A 12,730-nucleotide genomic window follows, 5' to 3' on the forward strand; every position below is an offset into this window, starting at 1 on the left:
CCCAACCCATTAATTGGGCTAAATTTCAATGGTTGTCGATGGTGGTCCCTGAATCAGAATCTGGTTTGTTACCGCTGACTTGCCTGACATGAATCATCAGAGCTCGGCCCCTTAGGCCGATGCAAGCCATGTGCTTGCATGCCTGGGCTGTGAGTCTTTGACTCACTGAGTAGCAGAAGGTGTCACATCTGTCACTGGACTTTGAAGATCAACAATACAACCCGGTCTTTGTAGGATTCCCCAGTATTATAAAGGGAAATCACCACCGGGACAGACCAAGCATGGGATCTGAGGCCTCACTGATATCGATGTAGATCTTAGATATGCATCTAGAGGGACAAATTAAAAATTTCCATTATTATTTTCCTTTAAAAATACAATTATTTCCAATTCAACTAACTTTGGTTAAAATAGTGATTTTACAGGAGTATTCGTTCTAATTTTATCTCCCAATGTCAGAGGCGTTCAAAGGCTGTTAGAATAATTTACATCCATGAGAGGTGAAGAAGCTCTGTGTTCTGGGGCTCTGCTTCCTACAGTTGTTGAAGTCAAGTCATGTATATGGGGATGGGTGGGAGGGAGGGACGGGGGTTGTTGGGTTCTCTGTTGTTCTGCTAAGCAATTCGAGCATGCTGTGTTGGCGCTGGAATGTGTGGTGACACTTGTGGGCTGCCCCAGCACATCCTTGTGTTATGATGTTGATTGTTAACACAATGACACAGTTGACTTATATTTCGATGTACATGTGATAAACAAATTAATCTGAATCTGAATCTGCATCTCATTGGCCAACTCAAGTTGCAGTGGGTTAACGTACTGGATCTCCACGGCTGATCCAGGTAAGCACTGGGACCTTTGGCAATGATTCCAGGTGGTGCCTAGACTTTGGTACAACACAGGCCCAACCATCTTCAGCATTTCATCCATGACCTTAATTTCTGGCCGGCTGGTGGCGCAATGACATCAGCGCTGGATTCTGGAATGAAGGTTCCCGGGTTCGAATCCATTTGGAGCCGCTCCCGAGTACGGCTTTCCATCCGTGCCGGGTTGAGTGTCGAGATCGCAACTCGACCTCATAAAATAAAGGGAAAAATACCGCGAAATGTCTGCGTGAGGAGTGGCGCACCACACAGTCTCTCTCTCGCTCCACGCCTTGTAAAGGCATGAAAAAGACATCGTCCTGCCAACAGCGCACATGCACGCATGGATGCACGCATGCACACACAGTCACACATGCACAGACGAACATGCATGCACACGCCAAAAAAAAGATCTCAATTTCCATTCTAAGGTCAGAAGGACAGGGGTTTGCTGACGACTGCATTTGCAGCTCCCCACTGATGCTCACTGTGCACAGATAAACAAGAAATGGTCAAAGTCCATGATTAAACTGGTAAGTGTCATTGAACATTTGTGTAACCAAGTGTCAGGCAATAAGTCAAACCAGATACCTACCTGTACTGAGCAGTTCTGATTATTCATATCCTTCTTATTCTGCCTACTGCTTCTGAACTGGTTGATCACAGTGGGCTCCTCCGATGCCTGTCCAATCTTTGCCAGTTGGATAGGACAGCATTTGCTTGCCTCAATCCTTACCTCTTCACTAACTTGTGGAGAATCTCTCATCAAGGTTACTGGACCCAAACTCACACAATAGCATTATGTTACGAGAATACACATAAAATTAAGATGTTTGCTGGCCTGGACTAGCATCAGTGGCATCAGCAGTTGGTCTGCCACCTGCCCTCAGGGGAAGGAGAGATAAGGAACAATGGAGCAGCGTCTGGAGATGTGTAATGAAGGGATGTGGGAGGAAGAGCTGTCTGGAGCGGCTCCCCCCTTTGAACCCTGAACTGTTTGAAGTGATGGACAGGCGATACCCCAGCAGGGGGATAAAAAGGGACAGGTTCGCTAAGACAGACACACACGCCACCCGAGGTAACGAGACCCTGGAAGCGGTACGCTTCTCACGAGTGGGTGAGAAGTATCAGACAACGACCAGGGTGGGAAGGTACGATCAGCGGGAACCCGGTGTGTGTCCGCCCTTGCCTGGGTGCCGGGTTCACTGCAGAGGATCGACCGCATCTGGAGGAGGGGTCACAGTCGGTGACCTCAGGTGACATCACCAAGGACCTGCCCAAAAGCTGTTTGTGAGCCATCCCGCTGGTCTGTGAGTGAAGCAGTGTTCTGAATGATCAGTTGTTCCTATTCTGTCTCTCTTCCCCCACCTTGTCCATCGCCATGGCAACGATTACTGCGAACTGAACTACAAACTGGACTGAACTTTGAGTCATTTTGAAATTGGTCATTTACCCCTAGACAACGATAGAGCTTGATTGATGCTGTTATCTTAATTCTGTGCACATGTGTGGTTATCATTGTTGAATTGTTGCATTTATTATCCTTTCGATTACTGTGTTGCTTGTTTCTTTAATAAAACTTTCTTAGTTCTAGTACTCCAGACTCCAACTGAGTGATCCATTTCTGCTGGTTTGGCAACCCAGTTACGGGGTACGTAACAATTAGACATTCTCTAAGAACTTTCCTTGGTCACTTTCTATTTCGGTTGATATTATCATCCAATACAGAATATTACCTTGCACATGGAGGCTGAAACCCTCAACCAGGTCTTTCTTCCTTCCAGGTTTAAATATGTCATTATACCATTAACTGAAAGTCTTAATCATAGACAAGCTCCAAGAATCCTAACTCAAGTAAAATTATCCTGAGCTTTCTAACCCACTCTGGCTTTCTGATTAAATACTGTGTTGATTTTGATGTTGACTTTCACGTTTTCAAATCCCACCACAGCTTCAGCATACATATCTCTGTGATTTCTTTCAGCCTTTTCTTTATTTCTCCAATCTGGGTGAATTCATCTGAGCCTAACTACTGCAACTATCAAGAAGTAAAGATCTGAAGCTCATACTGAAACCTTATTGAGAACCTTTTAAACTGCGGCGGCAAAAGTAGAGCAAGAAGACTTGACTCATGACTGAGTGACGTTCTGAAGGCATACCATTATCTACAAGCCACCTTCAGAAAACTCTCCACTTTCCTGGATTGATGCTCGATGCATGACTAGCATCCCCAGCATTCACATAATTGTACCATCTTGGTCGTACAAAATTAATATGTAGAAGTTAGATTATGGATTAATCAATTGGAATATAGTTAGAAAGACTGAGGTATTTGTTGCATAAAATATTACCTATACGAGGGGTGATTGATAAGTTCGTGGTCTAAGGTAGAAGGAGATGAGTTATACAGCTCTTGTTACATGCACATGCAGTTCAACTCTTTGAGTGAAATTGCAGAAAGTTTAAAACTAATAACTCATCTCCTTCTATCTTAGGCCACAAAGTTATCAATCACCCCTGCTGTGGACCACTTTCTGGAGGTCCATGACACCGACTTCTACAAAGAAGGGATCCGTATGATCCACGACCGCTGGACTAAGTGTGTACGTATAGGAGGGGACTATGTTGAAAAATAAATGTGCTAGGTTTTCTAAAATTGATTCCTTGTACCTTAGGCCACGAACTTATCAATCACCCCTCGAATAATGCATCAGTAATGGTGAGGGTAAGTTGCATGAATCACTGTGAAAACAATTACATAACACATTGTACCAGGCAGCAACAAATTATTGGAATGCATGATCATTGGAAGAAATACACGTACAATGCATTTCCATTACACTGTTTACTCAGTGTGAAGTGAAATACGTTCCTCCCATTGAATGATAATTGATTACTCCTATGAAATTATCTTATCATCTTCAGATCCTGCAGCAAATCTGGTCACAGATTCCACGCCAATAGCTTCTGCTCAAAGCTTCCAAAACCACAATGCGCTTCAATACCAAGGTCGCAGGGATGAACAACAGCTATAAAACAGAGGTATAAAGGCATCATAGTCATGCATACTGTGCCATGCTTAGATTAAAATGCAATTTGGCAACAAGTGTGGACAGTAGCCACTGAGGACAGGCCGTCACTGTGCTGGGTTAATTATACTCTGACAAGCGAGCTTCAAACAGCCATCACAAATTATTTGCAAGGAGTTTCAGTCCCAATCAATATCAAAATATCTAACACCCTCCCACACACTGAGTGTATGTTAACGTAACTGAAGTTGTCACTCTGCTACATCAATGTAAGCACAGAGAAAAGATTGTGAATTAGAAACAACAGTAAAAAAAAATCAAACACAAGTACCTGAATGGACTGGACAGACTTCTGAATTGATTGCTATTGAAGGTGAGAAAAATTACAATTAATACAATGACGTGGTGGCATTTTGAAGGAATAAACTTTATCAAGACTTACAGAGTATTGAATGCAATGGGCTTCTGGTTGTAATTGCTGAATGACGGCTCTGTTTGCTGAGAGTACTGAAAAGAATGTGCAACAGACACTTTTAAATATCACCAATGGATTTGTACAGCAAGAGAACAAAAAGGAGAGAGGTAAGCATTGACTCTACCTTCCAGGACTGTGTAACGTTAGGTTTCAAATATCTGACTGCATACCCAGAGTAGTGTAAATCTAAATAAAGGAGAAAGCACTGGTCAATGAACAACTGAAAATATCGAGCTTACTACACGTAATTATACCATGCACTAGTGATTGAGTGAACTTAACTTTCATCGTGTGTTATTATAGCATGTGTGCAATCTTTACTAAGTAACATTGTTATCATTCAGTAAGGTTGCATCTATTAAGTAAATTATGTGGAGGCTAGATATTGTAATGCTCCACTTAGTGGTACGCAGCACCCAGTGAATATTTCAATGGTGGTCAGCACCCAAAGCTTCAACGATCAAATGTCAGGTTGGTACTCCACAACACGACGCTCATATGTCTGCGCCAGCAGGATGGGAACAGTAGTCAGAGGGGCTTAGAATAGGATCAGCACCCAAGAGCATGAGGACTCTTGCTACCTGCCATCAAACAATAAAAATGTGAGGGATGTCTGGGTTTCAGTTATCAAAGCTCACTGCTGAGAAAAGGGGTTCAGCCACTGGATGGCACCTTGAGCATCTGAGACCATCTGAGGCCAGCTTAAGACTGGGATAAGAGTGGAGCTGTTGAAATGGCTAAAGTTTAGTGGTCTAGTTGGGCCTGGAGAATGGGGCCTCCATAAGGGAGTTTCAGGGATCGGCAGTTGAGGCACTGCACGATCGTAGCTAGTTGCAGCTAAATCACTGAAGCCTGTTGAGTGTTGAAAAGCCTCGATAGAGTAGATTTGAAGAGGATGTTTCCTATGGTGGGGGAGTCTAAGACCAGGGGACGCAGCCTCAGAATAGGGGAACATCCACTTAGAACAGAGGTGAGGCAGAATTTCTTTAGCCAGAGAGTGGTGAATCTGTGGAATTCTTTGCCACAGGCAGATGTGGAGACATAGTCTTCGTGTATATTTAAGACAGAGCTTGATAGATGCTTAAACGGGCATGAAGGGATACAGGGAGAATGTGGGAGATTGGGGCTGAGAGGAAAATAAATCAGCCATGATGAAATGGCGGAGCAGACCCAAGGGGCCAAAATGGCCCAATTCTGCTCCTATGGTCATATGGTCTTAAAGAATGGATAGTGAGATAATTGAGTTGGCATGGTGGTGGGTGGAGATGATGGAGCACCGCTGAGGTAAAATGTTGATGCTGTGGTGTAGGGGTGGGGGTAGAGGGGAATCAAAGGGTAGGAAGTAGGTAACATGACTTACCTATGTGCGCAACACAGTGTAAGTCGAACATAGTTGTTTTAGAAATAGCCTGAAACAACTTCTAATTTCCCTGTTGCTTGTGGAATGACATGGCTTGATATGCACCTGAGATGTGAATCATATCTTATACATAAATACAACTGATGTCAGAAACTGGACAGTTCTATTTCCACTGCGATGTTGGACACATGAAATGGCTCTAATTACTCTTCACTCTAGGGAAGTCATTTAGTACTGAAATAAACCATCAAATTTCTAGGCAACAGATTTGATTATTGCCACAGGAAATCATCTTTTCATTGTCTATCTTGTCAAGAACCCGCAGAATCTTATATGTTTCATTAAGATCATCTCCTGTTTATCTAAAATGCCTCAATCATTTCTTACAGGGCAATCCCTTCATTCTACAAAGTGAACCATTGGACCCTTTCTGAACTCACTTCCCTCCCTCAAGAAGAAGATCAAAACTTGCATGTAGTCTTTCAGGTGTAGTTTCACCAATGCCCCATCGATTAGTAATTATAAGAAAATATGTTTGCATTATTGATTAGGTGTTAACAATACCATTAAGTCAGGAAATGATGCCTGTCCATAGTTGTGCAGTCTGCAGCAATAAATAAAAATCAAGGGCTTCAATATTCATAGTTCTGGGGATGAACACACCCATTGGAAACACGAGAGGATGCCTTTCCTGTTTACAAAAATTATTGTGTATTGCATTATTTTTTGTATTTAACAATTGTTTTCTGCAATCTTTGTTTCTATACAGAAAAACATACGAAGCCCATTTAGTTTCTCAAGTTTGCTCCACCATTTAATAGGACCATGGCCTAGCCCCTGACTCTTCTCCATACCCTTCATTCCCCTTTTGACCAACAATCTGAAATCGCAATAATTAATCCTCCAAAGTTCTCCAGAGTAGATGAATTCCAAAAACCTGTGATCCTATTCACTCCCATCTTAAATAGTTTACCTCCATTCTAATTTATAGATTTCTCCTAAGAGAAGCATTCCTTTAGTGTCTACCAAGTTAAGTTCCTTTTAATATGATCAACCCCCATTCTTCTAAACAAATATAAATATAGACCCAAGTTGCTCAATCTTTCCTCATAAAACAAAGACATCATCTCAGGCATGAATCCTGTGAACCTTCTCTTAATTGCCACTAAAGTTGCATCCAGATCTCATCAAATCCCTGTCCAATCAGAACGCAGAACCCTGCAGCACAGGAAAAGGCCCTTTGGGTCAGGATGTTGTGCTAAACTGCTTAAGGTTACAACGCCTAATTAAACTAACCCCTTTCTGCTTCCACCTGGACCATATTTCTCTATTCTCTGCATATCCATACGACTTTCTAAGAGCCTCTTAAACACCTGTCATATCTTGTCCACCACACTATGTAAAATATATGCTTTGCACATCTCCTTTGAACTCTCCCCATCACATTAAAAGCATGTCCTCTGGTATTAGGCATTTTAATCCCAGCCACAGCTGTCTGCCCTTTCTAAGTTCTCATAATTTTATATATGTCCCATCAGGTCTCTTCTCAGCCTCCACTACTCCAGGGAAAACAACCCTAGTTTGTCCAACCTCTCCTTATAGTACCAGTCCCTTTAATCTTAGCAGCATCCCAGTAAATTTTTGCACTCTCTCCAAAGCTTCCACATCTTTCCTGCAAATGAGAGACCAGAAATGAATACAATATTCCAAATACAGCCTAACCAGAGTTTTATAAAGCTGCAACATAACCTCTTGACTCTTGAATTCAGTGCCTCGACTACTTAAGGCAAGCCTGCTGTATGCCTTCTTGTCCATCTTATCAACTTATGTGGCCACATTCAGGAGCTATGAACTTGGACCCCAAGACCCCTCTGTACATTATCATGTGTGACGCCAAGCAGAGCTACCGGACGGATGATGCTAATGAGAGAGATAACAGAAGACAATGGAGAAACATTCAAAATGCTAATAAGAGAGAAGAGAGATTAACAAAAAAGAAACACAATTCAGATATTGACAGACCGTTTGCTTTGAACCTGAACTGTTTGAAGTTTGATGGACAGGTGATACTCCAGCAAGGGGATAAAAAGAGCAGGTTTGCTAAGGCACGACACGCCACGAGACCCTGGAAAGAGCAGTGTGCCCCGACAAGTTGGTGGAAGTTTGAAGGACCAGTTCGCGGAAATCAGTCAGAGGCTCACAGGGTGTAAAGGTATGGTCGGTGGGAACCTCAGGTGTGTGTCCGCCCTTGCCTGGGTGCCAGGTTTGCCGCGGAAGAACGATCGTATCCAGAATGGAGGGGTCACAGTTGGTGCCACAGCGGAATCAGAAGACATCAAAAGGGCTGCCCGAAACCAACTGCATCTCTCTCTCTCTCTCTCTTTCTCTTTCTCTCTCTCTCTCTCTCTCTCCCCAACGGTACAACAACAGCGATTACTTCGAACTGCACTAAACTAAACTGAACTCTGCTTCACTTAAGACTGATCATTTTACCCATAGACTGCGATAGAGCTTGGTTGATTCCTATTACCCTATTTCTGTGTATGTGTGTGTATTATCATTGCTAACCTGTTACATTTATATCCTTGTGATTAGTGTACTGTATTACCTATTTCTTTAATAAACTTTATTAGTTCCTAGTAATCACAGACTCCAACGAGCGTTCCATTTCTGCTGGTTTGGCAACACAGTTACGGGGTACGTAACGTAAGTGGGGATCTCGTCCGGGATTTTGAATGCCAAAATTGGGACTGGGTAAATTGACTGGGTTAAAATTCCCGAAAGGGAAAAAAAGGGCAAACAGCAGAAATGGAGATCGAGGAAGTTCTAAAGGCACCAACCTTGGAGGCATTAGAGGATGCCAGGAAATCATAATTGGCGATTGTTGCCAAACGGTTGAATCTTTTTAAGGGGAAGCTGACAATGAGGAGAGTGGAGATGCACAGAGCTATCGTTGAGCATTATGTATCTAAAGGTGTGTTTCCCCACGGGGAGCTGGAGGTGGTGTCTAAGAGCAAACCTGGTGGAGAGGCAGTGCAGCTGCAGATGGAAAAATTAAGGCTCAAACATGAGTTCCAAATGAAGCAGTTAGAATGGGAAGAGAGAGTAAAGCAGCTAGAGTGAGAAGAGAGAGAAAGGCAGCTAGAACGGGAAGAGAGAGAGAAGGAAAGGGAGTTTGAGCTGGAGAAGTTAAGGATGGCGCTAAAGAGGGGCCAAATGCCGAACCAAGGTGGAGGGTTCAGGGCGACTCAGGAGGTTAGGTTGGTTCCCCCATTTGAGGAGGCTGATGTTGATCGGTACTTTCTACATTTTGAAAAAGTCACTGCAAGTCGGGACTGGCCGAGGGATAAGTGGCACACATAAAAGTTGCTGGTGAATGCAGCAGGCCAGGCAGCATCTCTAGAAAGAGGTACAGTCGACGTTTCAGGCCGAGACCCTTCGTCAGGACTAACTGAAGGAAGAGTGAGTAAGGGATTTGAAAGTTGAAGGGGGAGGGGGAGATCCAAAATGATAGGAGAAGACAGGAGGGGGAGGGATAGAGCCAAGAGCTGGACAGGTGATAGGCAAAAGGGGATACGAGAGGATCATGGGACAGGAGGTCCGGGAAGAAAGACAAGGGGGAGGGACCCAGAGGATGGGCAAGAGGTATATTCAGAGGGACAGAGGGAGAAAAAGGAGAGTGAGAGAAAGAATGTGTGCATAAAAATAAGTAACAGATGGGGTACGAGGGGGAGGTGGGGTCTAGCGGAAGTTAGAGAAGTCGATGTTCATGCCATCAGGTTGGAGGCTACCCAGACGGAATATAAGGTGTTATTCCTCCAACCTGAGTGTGGCTTCATCTTTACAGTAGAGGAGGCCGTGGTTAGACATGTCAGAATGGGAATGGGGTGTGGAATTAAAATGTGTGGCCACTGGGAGATCCTGCTTTCTCTGGCGGACAGAGCGTGGATGTTCAGCAAAGCGGTCTCCCATTCTGCGTCGGGTCTCGCCAATATATAAAAGGCCACATCGGGAGCACCGGACGCAGTATATCACCCCAGTCGACTCACAGGTGAAGTGTTGCCTCATCTGGAAGGACTGTTTGGGGCCCTGAATGGTGGTAAGGGAGGAAGTGTAAGGGCATGTGTAGCACTTGTTCCGCTTAAACAGATAAGTGCCAGGAGGGAGATCAGTGGGGAGGGATGGGGGGGACGAATGGACAAGGGACTTGTGTAGGGAGCGATCCCTGCGGAATGCAGAGGGGGGGGGAGGGAAAGATGTGCTTAGTGGTGGGATCCCGTTGGAGGTGGCGGAAGTTACGGAGAATAATATGTTGGACCCGGAGGCTGGTGGGGTGGGAGGTGAGGACCAGGGGAACCCTATTCCTAGTGGGGTGGCGGGAGGATGGAGTGAGAGCAGATGTATGCGAAATGGGGGAGATGCGTTTAAGAGCAGAGTTGATAGTGGAGGAAGGGAAGCCCCTTTCTTTAAAAAAGAAAGACATCTCCCTCGTCCTAGAATGAAAAGCCTCATCCTGAGAGCAGATGCGGCGGAGACGGAGGAATTGCGAGAAGGGGATGGCGTTTTTGCAAGAGACAGGGTGAGAAGAGGAATAGTCCAGATAGCTGTGAGAGTCAGTAGGCTTATAGTAGACATCAGTGGATAAACTGTCTCCAGAGACAGAGACAGAAAGATCTAGAAAGGGGAGGGAGGTGTCGGAAATGGACCAGGTAAACTTGAGGGCAGGGTGAAAGTTGGAGGCAAAGTTAATAAAGTTAACGAGTTCTGCATGCGTGCAGGAAGCAGCGCCAATGCAGTCGTCGATGTAGCGAAGGAAAAGTGGGGGACAGATACCAGAACAGGCACGGAACATAGATTGTTCCACAAACCCAACAAAAAGGCAGGCATAGCTAGGACCCATACGGGTGCCCATAGCTACACCTTTAGTTTGGAGGAAGTGGAAGGAGCCAAAGGAGAAATTATTAAGAGTAAGGACTAATTCCGCTAGATGGAGCAGAGTGGTGGTAGAGGGGAACTGATTAGGTCTGGAATCCAAAAAGAAGCGTAGAGCTTTGAGACCTTCCTGATGGGGGATGGAAGTATATAGGGACTGGACATCCATGGTGAAAATAAAGCGGTGGGGGCCAGGGAACTTAAAATCATCGAAAAGTTTAAGAGCGTGAGAAGTGTCACGAACATAGGTCGGAAGGGATTGAACAAGGGGTGATAAAACAGTGTCGAGGTATGCAGAAATGAGTTTGGTGGGGCAGGAGCAAGGGATAAGTGGGCTGTTTTGCTTCAGAGTGCACTTAAGGGGAAGGTTCAACAAGCTTACTCAGTGTTGTCAGCAGAAGATGCCCAGAGGTATGATGTAGTGAAAGAGGCTATACTCAGGATTTATGAGTTGGTCCCGGAGGCAAACCGGCAAAGGTTCCAGAATGTGAGGAAGCACATATTTAGAGTTTGCCCGTGAGATGCATATGTATTGTGAGCGGTGGTGCGCCTCGAAAGGGGTCACTGGGAATTATGATAGACTGCTACAGATAATACTGATTGAGCAATTTAAAGGTTGTGTCCCTGAAGGTATGAGGCCCAATCTAGATGAGAAAGAGGCAGAAACCTTAGCCGCAACTGCTAAATTAGTGGATGAGTACGCATTAACGCACAAAGCAAAGTCAGTAAGGCTATGGGCACCCGTATGGGTCCTAGCTATGCCTGCCTTTTTGTTGGGTTTGTGGAACAATCTATGTTCCGTGCCTATTCTGGTATCTGTCCCCCACTTTTCCTTCGCTACATCGACGACTGCATTGGCGCTGCTTCCTGCACGCATGCAGAACTCGTTGACTTTATTAACTTTGCCTCCAACTTTCACCCTGCCCTCAAGTTTACCTGGTCCATTTCCGACACCTCCCTCCCCTTTCTAGATCTTTCTGTCTCTGTCTCTGGAGACAGTTTATCCACTGATGTCTACTATAAGCCTACTGACTCTCACAGCTATCTGGACTATTCCTCTTCTCACCCTGTCTCTTGCAAAAACGCCATCCCCTTCTCGCAATTCCTCCGTCTCCGCCGCATCTGCTCTCAGGATGAGGCTTTTCATTCTAGGACGAGGGAGATGTCTTCATTTTTTAAAGAAAGGGGCTTCCCTTCCTCCACTATCAACTCTGCTCTTAAACGCATCTCCCCCATTTCACGTACATCTGCTCTCACTCCATCCTCCCACCACCCCACTAGGAATAGGGTTCCCCTGGTCCTCACCTACCACCCCACCAGCCTCCGGGTCCAACATATTATTCTCCGTAACTTCCGCCACCTCCAACGGGATCCCACCACTAAGCATATCTTTCCCTCCCCCCCTCTCTCTGCATTCCGCAGGGATCGCTCCCTACACAACTCCCTTGTCCATTCGTCCCCCCCATCCCTCCCCACTGATCTCCCTCCTGGCACTTATCTGTTTAAGCGGAACAAGTGCTACACATGCCCTTACACTTCCTCCCTTACCACCATTCAGGGCCCCAAACAGTCCTTCCAGGTGAGGCATCACTTCACCTGTGAGTCGACTGGGGTGATATACTGCGTCCGGTGCTCCCGATGTGGCATTTTAAATATTGGTGAGACCCGACGCAGACTGGGAGACCGCTTTGCTGAACATCTACGCTCTGTCCGCCAGAGAAAGCAGGATCTCCCAGTGGCCACACATTTTAATTCCACATCCCATTCTCATTCTGACATGTCTATCCACGGCCTCCTCTACTGTAAAGATGAAGCCACACTCAGGTTGGAGGAACAACACCTTATATTCCGTATGGGTAGCCTCCAACCTGATGGCATGAACATTGACTTCTCTAACTTCCGCTAGGCCCCACCTCCCCCTCGTACCCCATCCGTTATTTATTTTTATACACACATTCTTTCTCTCACTCTCCTTTTTCTCCCTCTGTCCCTCTGAATATACCTCTTGCCCATCCTCTGGGTCACTCCCCCCCCCCCGTCTTTCTTCCCGGACCTCCTGTCCCATGATCCTCTC

General features: G+C 45.3%; 1 protein-coding gene across 1 annotated transcript in view; it reads right to left on the reverse strand.

Annotated features, from left to right (window-relative positions):
- Positions 1-3,738: 3,738 nt before the first annotated feature.
- The window catches only part of LOC134356438 (sperm microtubule inner protein 8-like), a 34,613-nt gene continuing 25,621 nt past the window's right edge, over positions 3,739-12,730 (reverse strand). The window contains exons 3-6 of the mRNA XM_063067384.1: positions 4,489-4,550; positions 4,332-4,396; positions 4,221-4,253; positions 3,739-3,889 (exon numbers count right to left, since the gene is read on the reverse strand). Coding sequence (XP_062923454.1) covers positions 3,859-3,889; positions 4,221-4,253; positions 4,332-4,396; positions 4,489-4,550 — 191 coding nt within the window. The 3' untranslated portion in view covers positions 3,739-3,858. The remainder of the gene's footprint in view (positions 3,890-4,220; positions 4,254-4,331; positions 4,397-4,488; positions 4,551-12,730) is intronic.

The sequence above is a fragment of the Mobula hypostoma genome, chromosome 14 (assembly GCF_963921235.1).
Source record: "Mobula hypostoma chromosome 14, sMobHyp1.1, whole genome shotgun sequence".
Taxonomy (NCBI): Eukaryota; Metazoa; Chordata; class Chondrichthyes; order Myliobatiformes; family Myliobatidae; genus Mobula; species Mobula hypostoma.